General features: G+C 44.2%; 1 protein-coding gene across 5 annotated transcripts in view; it reads left to right on the top strand.

Annotated features, from left to right (window-relative positions):
* Nucleotides 1-12,586, top strand: part of LOC129346175 (unconventional myosin-Ia-like) — a 62,294-nt gene that overhangs the window by 30,808 nt on the left and 18,900 nt on the right. For 4 of the 5 annotated variants that reach the window (XM_055003478.1, XM_055003480.1, XM_055003479.1 and 1 more), the window contains exons 12-21: nucleotides 27-113; nucleotides 703-768; nucleotides 1,522-1,626; nucleotides 4,104-4,166; nucleotides 5,997-6,197; nucleotides 7,143-7,369; nucleotides 7,511-7,711; nucleotides 9,613-9,706; nucleotides 10,226-10,375; nucleotides 12,381-12,449. In XM_055003478.1, coding sequence (XP_054859453.1) covers nucleotides 27-113; nucleotides 703-768; nucleotides 1,522-1,626; nucleotides 4,104-4,166; nucleotides 5,997-6,197; nucleotides 7,143-7,369; nucleotides 7,511-7,711; nucleotides 9,613-9,706; nucleotides 10,226-10,375; nucleotides 12,381-12,449 — 1,263 coding nt within the window. The remainder of the gene's footprint in view (nucleotides 1-26; nucleotides 114-702; nucleotides 769-1,521; nucleotides 1,627-4,103; nucleotides 4,167-5,996; nucleotides 6,198-7,142; nucleotides 7,370-7,510; nucleotides 7,712-9,612; nucleotides 9,707-10,225; nucleotides 10,376-12,380; nucleotides 12,450-12,586) is intronic. The other variant, XM_055003481.1, reaches the window with a different exon arrangement.

Here is a 12,586-nt window from a genome sequence, read left to right as displayed (position 1 = left end):
ACTAGTAACTTCTTTTTGTTTCTTAGGGCTATTATGTGCGGGATGCCCTTGCAAAGAACATCTATAACCGGCTGTTTAACTGGCTTGTTAACAGGATCAACGAGAGCATCAAAGTAAGTGCAATACAGCAACATGAATATAAATGTTCTGTAGCTCTCTCTTCCTCCATATGCTGCCGTCCTACAAAAAAAAAATTCTAGATACTCTGGGGGGAGTTAGGTTGTGTCTTTCTATTGCAATATCCAGGAGTGTATTCTCACCAGGATATTTCTGTGTTCTTCAGTTCTGTTTTGTGAATGATAGATGACTTAAAGTTTCCTTCTCTTATGGCACACGTCTTCTGTCTAAGGTTCCATTTAGCTGTTCTATCTACTAAATATTAGGCAGATCTATCATCTCCATTTAAGCTTTCCAGGCTAGTGAACATCAGTTGGGCTAGTGAGAAGTCCATAAATCAGTAACCTATTGCGTGAAGAAGTACTTTGTGGACTTGTATCTATTTACCCTATGGCATTGTTTATGGAAATCTTCCTGATATTAACTGTACTAATCTCACACTGTGTAATCCGCCTTGAGTCTCAGTGAGAAAAGCGGAGTATAAATGACATAAATAAATAAAATAGATAAATAAGTGCCTAGCAGGACTGGGAATTGTGAAGGCTTTCAGAGAATCTAATGATCAACTGTTCTCTGGTGTTTTAGGTGAACACAACTGGGCACAAGAAAGTGATGGGTGTTCTGGATATTTATGGCTTTGAGATTTTACAGGTGAGTGGTGGATATCCTTGGAACTCTTTTCTTAAAGAAAATATCGGGTGAGCGTCTTAGGCAGTAGACGTGGACTTGGCCAAAGCCTCCTGGTGCTTTATGATTTGAGAAAAAAAACTGAGTAGGAAGTGAGGCCGGACATACATCGACAGAGAGTGGGATGCGTATTTCAGTAGGTCCAGAGGAGTTAGCCGTGTTAGTCTGTAGTAGCAAAATAGTAAAGAGTCCAGTAGCACCTTTAAGACTAACCAACTTTATAATAGCATAAGCTTTTGAGAACCATAGCTCTCGTCATCATATGCATTGTCAGCTTTCGAGAACCACAGCTCTCTTCATCAGATGCATGGAGGGTATGAAGCAACTGGCCAGAACTATATAGGCTGCAAAAGTCACACCCAGCCTGGATTGTGCACTCCGCCTCACCACCGATTTATATCTGGCCAGTTTCTTCATACCCTCCATGCATCTGACGAAGACGACTGTGGCTCTTGAAAGCTTATACTACAGTAAAGTTGGTTAGTCTTAAAGGTGCTACTGGACTCTTTATTATATTTCGGTAGGGTAGAAGTGCTAGTCTGTTATAGCGAGAGAGAAAGAGAGAGTTATGCCACACTAAAAGCCCACGAAAGCATCTGCATCAATAAGTGTGTTCGTCTTTAAGTGACACAAGACTTTAAGGAGTCAGATGCAAGCAATCTTTTACCTGGCACTGTGTAATTTACACATTTTGCTCTCTTTCCCTTTTCATTGTAGAACAACAGCTTTGAGCAGTTCATTATCAATTACTGTAACGAAAAGCTGCAACAGATCTTCATCCTGCTGACCCTGAAAGAAGAACAGGAAGAGTACATTCGGGAGGTAGCCGTTTTTTTCCTGGAGCCACTTGTGGTTCATAAATATTCTGCATCATAAAATATATCCAGATTCTGCACCACAGAAAATCAGATTCGGTACTTAAAATAAGTTCAGTGATATGCATGCAGAGTGATTCAAACAGGATACGAGCTTCCTTTGGAAGCTGATATTTGAATTAAGGTTTCTTTGTAGATAATGGGCTGCAACGTCTGGTCACCACGACAGAGGAATTCGTAGCCCATTAGGTTAACTTTGACATAGCTTTTTGTGTCTTCAAAAACTGTTGGAAAGTTATGTGGACTAGAAGATTGCTGTTCTCCCAAACAAAAGCTTTTTGTGTCTTCTCATTCTCAGAAAATAAAATCTTTCACCAAGAGCTCTCTTCATACAGGAGATAAAGCAAAATGTGTTGTTTGTTATCCCTTGTTACTGGAGTAGGAACCCTAACCAGCAATACTGCGCAGAAGCATTGAAAGGGCTCGAAAGTGCATTGAATGTATTTGCAAATTTTGCAATAAATAGGCACGGAAGTTGTGCGGCTAATCAATAATTGATTCCGCACATGGTGGATAATGCACTTTCAGTGCACTTTAGCTATTGTTTGGAAGTGGGTTTTTTGTTTTACGCTCGAAAAATTCGGTTCCAAATGATCTCTAAAGAGGATTGGAAGTGCATTATCCAACGTGTGCGGAATCAGCCTATATGTGGTTAGTGGTAACCACCAAAGGGAATTCAGTTGCAATAACAGAAATGCGTTGAGGGTATTCTTCTCACTAGTGCTATCCTTTGTAAGGGAGAATACCATGCACTCTTGTACAATTTAAAACTGCTGTAAATAGAGGCCTTGTGTTGCTCCTTGGTAATATAACTAACCTTAAATGTGAGCATGTAAATGCCTTTAGGGTCCACCGGATAACATGCTTCCCTGGTTTTAACTAGATTAAAGATAGGATAGAACATATACAAGTAGTTTGTTCTTGTACACTCTACATATATACAGGTCTTTTAAAAGAGTTACAAACTTTGTCTGATAGTTTCAGGTGGTGAGCATGTTGGTGAGCAAGTTTTGGGTCCCGCGGTAGCTTAAAGACCAACTAGATTTCCAGGGTGTGAGCTTGCGAGAGTCAAAGCTACGGTCAGACCTTTGACTCTCTAAGGTGCCACTGGACCTGAAACTTTGTCTGAGGGCGAAGCTACAAGTGACGAATGACACTTGAACGGCAAGTGTATTTCCCCCTGTTCACTTGCGCTCCACTCAATCCACTTGCCGTTCAAGTGTCATTCATCACTTGTAGCTTGGCCCTGAGTAATATTATGTGTGTGTAAAGTGTTGTCAAGTCACAGCTGAGGGCCAAGCTACACATGACGAAAGACACTTGCCTGGCAAGTGGATTGAGTGGAGGGCAAGTGAACAGGGAGAAATACACTTGCCATTCAAGTGTCATTTGTCACTTGTAGCTTGGTCCTGAATTACGACAACCCCTCCGCTGAACATTTCAAGGCAAGAGACTAACAGAAGTCTGGTTTGCCATTGCCTGCCAGTTCGAAAAGAATAAGCTTTCTTACTCAGAGAACTGGTCTTGGTTAGATGGAAGAAGAGGGTATGCCCTTGTCCATTTTCAAAGAGCGCCATCCCGAACCAGCACCATAAAACAGAACAATACAAGTTCCCAATTAGATGCTGCTTGTATGTTAATAAAAAAGAGTTAACATGACAACATTCCTGAAATGATGATCCTGAAGTTTTTTTCCCATTCTCTAGACATAGAGTAGGGGTCACTGGGGGATGTGGGGGGGGGGGAGCTGTGAATTTCCTGCATTGTGCATGGGGTTGGACTAGATGACCCTTGGGGTTCCTTCCAGCTCTATGTTTCTTGGGCAATTTCTTTGGATGTCCCTGCTCTCTGCTTGAGCCGAGCCAGGCCTGATCTCATCAGATCTTGGAAGCTAAGCAGGGTCGGCCTCGGTTAGTAATTGAATGGGAGACTTCCAAGGGTTACTAGGCAGAGGCAGGCAATGACAAACCACCTCTGTTAGGGCCAAGCTACACATGACGAATGACACGTGAACAGCAAGTGTATTTCTCCCTGTTCACTTGCCCTCCACTCAATCCACTTGCCGTTCAAGTGTCATTCGTCATGTGTAGCTTGGCCCTCAGACTCTTGCCTTGAAAACCCCAGTAGAGGTCGCCAAAAGTCAGCTATGAACTGATGGCTCTCTCTGCCACCAGTCTCAGCTTCCTGGTTCCATCCTGTGGTTTACAGACTTGGTTCTGCATTCCCTGCCAGTAGAGCCAGGGCCGAGCAGCTTCACTGGGGGCAGCTGGCTTGGCTTGCTTCCTCCCTGTCAAGTCTCTCCTCTTTGATGTGGGGCTGTTGGCTGTTGGCCAGGCTCTGTAAGCATATTTCAGAGTGAACTGCGGTAAGCCTTTACACTGAAGCTTCCCTAAAACGGCTGATAATTTTGTCTCCCCCCCATAGGGAATTGCATGGACACCTGTGGACTTCTTTGATAACAGCATCATCTGTAACTTGATTGAGGATGTAAGTGGTTTCCAAAAGGGTTTCGAAAACAGAAAGGAATGGGGAGTAATTTCACTTTACATGTTGCCATGTGTTTAACCATTTTTTGGTGAGGGGAGCTGGTGTGGATCAGCAATAGAGCACCTGCTTTGCATGAAGAAGGGGCAACTCGCTGTGGGTCGCTGCATCTACTTGGTTGTGAACCCCTGTAAAACTGGCACTTTGGGGACGTTTTTGGAAGGACCTGCTGCTAGTGCACATGTGTACAGGACAAGAGTACACCATGCCTCCTTTTCCCCCTGCATGCTGGAAGGAGCAGCAAGACAGTGAAGAAAGATCACACAACGGTGGAGAGAATTCCTTTTTGCACAGGCAGTATCAGAGACTCTGGTTCCTCCACTTTCATAGTCCTGTGATTGTGATGTTATACAACTCCCTGTAATATTCTCTGTGGGTCCCATGCTACCACATAGGGGTTAATGTTGGGTCCCAGTTGTGGAAATGTTGAAGACTACTGCCATACAATTCTATAATACCAAGGGAAACCGCACCACAATAAGACTGATGTCAGATAACAATGTAATGTACTTTATACATGCTTACTGAAAGTGCTAGGTGCAAAATTCATAATATACTAATGGTTATAAAGATGTCATTCTGTCCATTGACCAGATTGGTTCTTAATACATTGGATGAGAATGAAAGAATGAACAGACTTTATGGAATGAGTGATGCTGACTGCATCTCTTTGAGGAAGAGGACGAAACAAAATTCCAACCGGCACTTTGTTGAGCTGCACGGCTTTCACAACTTGATTTGTTCTCTTGATTGGCCCTTGAAGGTGTCTTTCTGAACTCTTCCAACAGCCTGTGGAGACCATCTGATAAGAAACAAGTAGGGCTTTTTTTCTGCTGGAACGCGGTGGAATGGAGTTCTGGCACCTCTTGAAAACGGTCACATGGCCAGTGACCCCGCCCCCTGATCTCCAGACAGAGGGGAGTTTAGATTGCCCTCCGTGTTGCTCCACTGGTGCGGAAGGTGATCTAAACTCCCCTCTGTCTAGAGATCCGGGGGTGGGGCCACCAACCATGTGACAATTTTTGCTGAGGGCGATTTAAACTTTAAAAAACTCCCCCCTTGTTCCAGCTGACCCAAAGTGATGTCATTGTGCGGTCCTGAGTTCCACCACTGAGTTCCACCACCTCTTTTCCCAGAAAAAAAGCCCTGGAAACAAGTAACAGGAACACATTGCAATGATCTATGGACTGTAATGAGTTTACCTACACGTAATCATTGGACTGAGGCTGTGGAAGTGGAATACATTTAACCAGGAAACAGAGCGGTAAAAGAAATGTTTTGTACTGCGTTGCTGTTATATTGAAAATGGATTGTATGACATATTTATTTGTTACCATGAGCATACTGTGAATTTTGCACCTAGCACTTCCAGTAAGCACTTATAAAATACATTACATTGTTACCTGACGTTAGTCTTATTGCGGTGGGGCTTCCCTTTGTATTGCAGATTTATTGTGATATTCCTCTATTTTTTGTCTCATACAATTCTGCAAGGCAAGTTTTGCAAATTGCAAGGCTGTTCAGGAGTTGCCTGCTTACAGGCAATCAGTGAGTTTATCGTTGAGATGACCTGAAAACTGGCCCGCAGTTAGTGTTCCCTCTCCGGGCCGTGACCCCCTTTCCCTCCCATTTCTTGAAGCAAGCTGCTGTCCCCTGTATTGTCAGCCACAGGACCAGCAACTGGGACAAATGCCAACTGAGACCAATCCTGCTCAGGAGGACTGAGGAATGTGGCAGAACGGTGCTGCTGTAACCAATTCTTCTTTTGTGTAGAGCAAAGGTGGGATCCTGGCCATGTTGGACGAAGAGTGCCTTCGCCCAGGGGAAGTGAATGAAGCCACTTTCCTGGACAAACTCAACCAAGTATTTAAAAAACACAAACGCTACGAGAGCAGAGTCACCCAGAATGCCCAACATATCATGGATGCCAGCTTGTCTGCCAACTCCTTCCGTATTCATCATTACGCCGGCAAAGTGAGTGAAGTTAAGAATCTTTCTCAACTGTTAGTAGCTGAGGGATCAGCAAAGAGGATGTGGGACGCACAAGGGGCCCTCAGTATGGGAGCAGAGAGGGCTTTTTGAAAGTTAGGGTGCCTGGCTTTTGCCGGGGGGGGGACTGGTAAGGGGGCATCAGAGCTGGTGGATGCTGTAGTCGAGCAATGGATAGGGCATCAGATGAAACGTCCTTTGGTGCTGCTCACAACTATGGAAATTCCTCCTCAGATTTTAAGCCTGAGACAACTCAAGACATTTTAGTGCCTTCAGTAAAGAAATCCGAAAGACCCCTTCCTTCTTTCTGACGAAAACATAACAAAGTGCAATAGAAAATTTTCATCGTACCTTAAAATCTCTTTTCCTGGTGTCAACTACCTTGTCCTGTTTGGGTCCGAAATCTTCCCGCTGCAAAGTGCAGAAGTGAGAGTCAGTTTGGTGTAGTGGTTAAGAGCGCGGGACTCTAAACTGGAGAGCTGGGTTTGATTACCTACTTTTCCTCTTGAAGCCAGCTGGGTGACCTTGGGTCAGTCACAGCTCTCTCAGAGCTCTCTCAGCCCCACCCACCTCACAGGGTGATTGTTGTGAGGATAATAATGACACACTTTGTAAATCACTCTGAGTGGGTGTTAAGTTGTCCTGAAGGGCAGTATATAAATCAAATGTTACTATTGTTATTATTATGTCATTGTAAGTGCTCCCAGTGTGGCACGATGATGTCACTTCTGGGAAGTGACATCATTACATAGAGGCCAGGAGCATGCCCAGGAGCCCTTTCCCCCTGCTGGACAGTTGAATGGTGGTAGGGAATGGAAGGTGGGAGCTGAGGATCCCTCACCCTCACCGGGAGACCTGGGATTCCTACACTTGTGTTCATGAAAGGGAGTTCCAAAGGCCTACTTAGCCACTAACTTTCTTCCACCTCAGGTGACCTACAATGTGACTGGATTCATAGAGAAGAACAATGACCTGCTCTATAGAAACCTGTCGCAAGCCATGTGGAAGGCCAAGCACGAGCTGTTACACACCCTGTTCCCTGAAGGGGACCCCGAAAAAGCCTCACTCAAGCGTCCGCCCACCGCCGGCTTCCAGTTCAAAGCTTCTGTGAACACGCTTATGAAGAACCTCTACTCCAAGAACCCCAACTATATCCGGTAATTGATGTGTTTGATGCATGGGCAAAACCAAAGGGTAGACCCCTGAGCTATATTTGAATGTGGACAATCTGCTGATAGAGCCTGGCCAAGAAGCAGAGAAATGACTTGACTCATTAAGGGTGTTCCCTTTGCCACCAGGTGCATTAAGCCCAATGACACCAAGGCGCCTGCCGTGTTCACCGATGAACTGGTTCGGGCACAGGTGCGCTACCTTGGCCTTCTGGAGAACGTGCGGGTTCGAAGGGCTGGCTACGCCTATCGGCAATGCTACGAGCCATGCCTGGAGCGTTACAAAATGCTGTGCACGGAGACCTGGCCACACTGGAAGGGAAGTGCCAGGTAGGATGGAGAAGGCATGGGGGTCTGGTTTGGGGAGCTAAGGTAAAAGTATCCAAGGAATTTGTAACTGAGGTTGAGCAGAAGGGTTGGGATGGGGGTTGCTTGAGAGGGAACACTGGACTATGAGAATAGGTACTAGGAGTACTGGGTCGGGTGAGGGTGGGGGCTCCCTATTCAACAAACTGTGGGCTCCCAAGGCTAGCGACGGCACAGAGTTTGAGATCTCCCTGTAGGCAATCCACTTGAAACTGCTGTTTGAAGTAAGAGTATTTGGAAAAGGGACTGGCAGGAGTGTCCATACCTGGTAGGTTCTGCCCACAGGCTTGGCTGGGACTACAGGAGTGGTGTTTAGACGGGAGTCTCTTCATAGATATGTCAGGCTCCTCCCCTGAATGTAATAAAGCTTATAATTAAGATAAAGAAGCCGCTATTCCTGTTAACTTGGTGGTGGAAACTGCTGTCATAGCTGACTTTGGGCAACCCCTGGTGGGGTTTTCAAGGCAAGAGACGAACGGAGGTGGTTTGCCATTGCCTGCCTCTGCAACCCTGGTCTTTGTCTCCCATTCAATTACTAACCAAGGCCAACCCTGCTTAACTTCTGAAACATGACGAGATCGGGCTTGCCTGGGCTATCCAGGGCAGGGCATCCCGGTTACTTACAGAGATATAAAAAGAAGAAACATGATGGCTGGTGTTCTGTTCAATTGCTCAATAAGAATACTTGCTCCTTCCAGTATTTTGACCAACAAGTGCAAATATGGTGCAATATGAGTGCAAATTTAGATAAGCACACGGTCCTTATTTTTTTTAATGTTATTAAAAACAAAATGTTGATTTGTTTAAAACTATTGCATACATTGATTTAAAAGATATTACTTATATTTTGGTTGCCCTGCCCAGTCATCAAACTTTCTTTTTTACATGTCTGCCTGTAATGGTGGATTTTTATTTATTTATGTTATTTATATTCCGCCTTTCTCACTGAGACTCAAGGCAGATTACATAGTACAAGGCGGATTACATAGATTAGTACAGTCAGTAGCAAGGACAAAGGCAGGCATTTCCATACAGTGTCAAGAACATTTCCATAAACAATGTCATAGGGCAAATGAATGCAGCAAATGAATAAACCTGGTCTGCAGTAACAGTGCTGCCTGACATAGAGAATTGTCTCTTTGTTGCACCAGTTAAAATGTAAATTCCTCACAGACTGAGAGGGAAACTACACGAGACACCTGGGTGCATGTCAAGTTCTGCCCTGGATGGTGTAGTCTTACAAAGTACAGTTGGTTGATGCGATTCTCTCCAGGGGAAGAATGATTGGGAGAATTCTCTCTCTTTCAAAAAGCCTCGGCGTGGGTTTTCCTCTGGGGTTGGTGGGACATAACAGGAGGCAGGAAATCTAGGGTGGCTTTTTACAAGAGAGAGAAAATCTGTGATGCAATTCTCCGCTGGAGAGAAGAGTGGTGGGGATGATTCTGTTTCTCTTGCAAAAAGCCCCCCTGGATTTCCTGCCTCCTGTTACATCCTTGTCTCCCCTGCCTCCGAGCAAGAAAACCTGAACAAAGCGAGCAAGAGCAAGAGCGAGAGAGCAAGAGAGCGAGTGAGCGCGAGAGCGAGCCCGAGAGCGAGCGCGAGAACGAGCACGAGAGCGAGAGCGAGTACCATAGAATCATAAGGTTGTAAGGGACCTCCAGGCTCATCTAGTCCAATCCCTCCATCATTCTTCCCCCAGCAGAGAACTGCATCAAGCGGCTGTTCTTTGTAAGACTACACTACCCAGGGAACCTTGCAGGACTGACATGTGAAGAACACGTGTCTGGTGTCTTGTGTAGTTTGGCTCTGAGTTATTGGGCTAGGCAATCTCTGATCTATTTCCCTTTGGCTATTTCTTGGTGCAGGGATGGCGTTCAGACCCTCTTGAGCAGCCTGCCAATTGATTCCAAGGAGCTAGCGTACGGACACACCAAGATCTTCATTCGGACCCCCGCACTGGTGAGATGCTGATATTCTGGAGATGGGATAGGATGCAAGATACAGGAGAGATTACTAGTTTTTCCAGAGCTGGGAGGAAGAAAGAATGTTGGGAGCGTGGGGTGTATTCTACATTTTGGACTGTCAGGCTGAAATTTGAGTGATATTGAAGGTTCTCCCTCCAAATACTTAGATTTTGGAGATATTCATCTTCTTTCAATCCCTTGCCACTGAATTTTCCTAAGTATACAAGACAATCCAGTTGCAAATGATTGTTATCATACAACAATAGCATAGTATCTAGTGATGTGCGGATACAGCACCAAACAGACTGAAGAAGAGAAATGGAATGTATGCCCTAGCTCCTGTAACTTTTCCAGTCATATTTTGAATTGCTTTAAACACAAACAGGTTTAAAAAACTGCAAGTTTCTGATGACATGTCTGTTTACAATAGAAACTTAAGAAAACATCCATGCTAGAGTTAATGCAAGCTTCTGGTGGTTCTGTATTGGTGGTTTTCAATCCTCCCTCTCTACAGCTTTTTGACTTGGAAGACCGACGTCAGCAGCGTGTACAGGACTTGGCTGCTCTAATCCAAGCAATTTACCGGGCATGGAAATGCCGCATGCACTACCAAAAGATGCGCAAGAGCCAGATCCTCATCTCCGCCTGGTTCCGGGGCAAAGCAGTAAGATGGGGATATTTTCATATGATTCTTGCGACTTGCATGCCTTAGTGTTTTTCTGTGCTGTGCAAAACTGCCAGCGACTATACTTTATTAGATCTTTGCCTAGCGCACACACAACGAGGAGCAGAGCTGGACTCGACTCTACATTGTATTTATTTAGCCTGGGCATCTTTTGTTGTGTATCTCTTGTAATGGAGTCATAATTGCATCACAAAAATGAAGGTGCCTTTCTCCCAAGGATATATCAGACTATTGCAACCCAGTACTTAAACCAGCAGTGGATTGCTCTGTGTGAGGTGTGGCATGTCTCAACTGGCCCAGGAGCGGCGCGTGGGTTGAACCGCTGCCCCAGGTTTAGTGCGAGAGGCAAAACGGGTGCAACATCCTCCAGCTTCAGTCCTCTGCTTCCCCAAGGACCGTATATAGCAGGCATATTTGAATTATTAAAATCACTCCTTGAAAAAGCACTGTGAAACAGATAGGAGCTGGCAGTCTGTTGAGTGGCAAGAAAGCTGAAAAACAAGAAAATTATTGGCACGATAGTTATTAAAAAGTTGAGACACTGTCCTTACCTTGGTGCCCATTGGGACTCTGCGGTGGATTCATCTATTCATCTTATTGGACCTGAAAGTAAAGAGAAACAACATTATCTAAGCAATCCTAAGCAGAGTTACTCCAGTCTAAGCCCATGGATTGCAATAGGTTTAGAATGGAGTGACTCTGTTTAGGATTGCAATGTATAAGGTTGAAGTTGAAGGGCTTGGATGAGTTTTGACTATTTTGTCAAGGAAAGGAACTGATATTGATTGTACTGTTTATTGGATATATGACTATTTATTGAATGATCTATTTATTACTGTTTATTGTATTGTATGCACTAGAACACTTTGTCACTTTAAAGTTTACTGATTTAAGAACTGTGTTGCAATAGTTTGATATATGTTTGGGAGGGAGACACCCTCATTTTTGTAGTAGCTTTTCCCAGGGGAGCCCTACTTTCATTTGTAATAATTGCATCGCAAACTTAATCTGGTTTAATAGGTAAATTAGAAAAGAGTCCAGTAGCACCTTTAAGACTAACCAACTTTACTGTAGCATAAGCTTTCGAGAATCACAGCTCTCTTCGTCAGATTTTAATAGTTTAATAGGTGTTCCCTTTCCTCAGGGACCCTTGGGAATTGTAGTTCTGAGAATCTCTTCATGCTTAGCACTACAATTCCCAAGATTATTTGATAGAAACCATGACAAGTAAACTGGTATGAAACTGATCTAAGGCTGTAGTGCTGATACGTCCTTTATGAACTTGCAAGCCTTTGTTGGTCAGAAGCAATTTCTGCTGCTTGTGTATGAGTTTCATTGCAACACAGTGAACCTTGGACTTATACAGGGCACTCCTATATATTGAATACTGGAAGTGTAACATGGGACTGAGCACTTTATAATTAATGAGTCCTGTAATTGTTTTGTAATTATCGTGTAACATTGTAATAGGTATGAGCACTGGCACTTTAATTACTAAATGTGATTAGACACACCTAGTAGTGTATGTGGGTTCTTAGAGTGATTCCCTGGTTGTAGTTACTAGTTGCTTTTGGAACCCCTCCTTCTTGTAATTAACAGAGGCAATTTCCTGCAAGTAAGGTTCCCTATGGGAAACGACACCCTATACCAAGTGTAATGCTGATTCCGCACACATTGGATAATGCACTTCCAATCCTCTTTAGAGACGATTTGGAACTGAATTTTTCGTGTGTGAAACAAAAAACCCACTTCTAAACGATTGCTAAAGTGCATTGAAAGTGCATTATCCAACGTGTGCGGAATCAGCCTAACATAAGGACAAATGGACTTTATGCCAGAGTAGAACTAATCTACTTGAAGGCCAGTGCTGTGAAATGGTAGCATGTATGTGCACTAAAGGCATTTGTCTTCTGTTTGCATGAATCAAACGGGCCCATTTGCCCACGGTCTGCCGCTTTACTTAGGCAAACAATTTATTTTACAGCAAAAGAAGAAATATTCCAAGATGAAGATCTCAGCTCTTCTTATCCAGGCCTATGTCCGAGGTTGGAAGGTGAGGGGTGAAGCACACTAGGAAACTGAATATACTCAGGCCTTTAAGGGTCCTAAGAATTGCAGGACTGCTCATTATTTCCAATGCAATCCCAGCAACTTTAAAAAAAATCCTCACCAGCTGGACACACATACTCT

The sequence above is a fragment of the Eublepharis macularius genome, chromosome 19, assembly GCF_028583425.1.
Source record: "Eublepharis macularius isolate TG4126 chromosome 19, MPM_Emac_v1.0, whole genome shotgun sequence".
Taxonomy (NCBI): Eukaryota; Metazoa; Chordata; class Lepidosauria; order Squamata; family Eublepharidae; genus Eublepharis; species Eublepharis macularius.
This window is presented reverse-complemented; position numbering and strand designations above follow the sequence as displayed.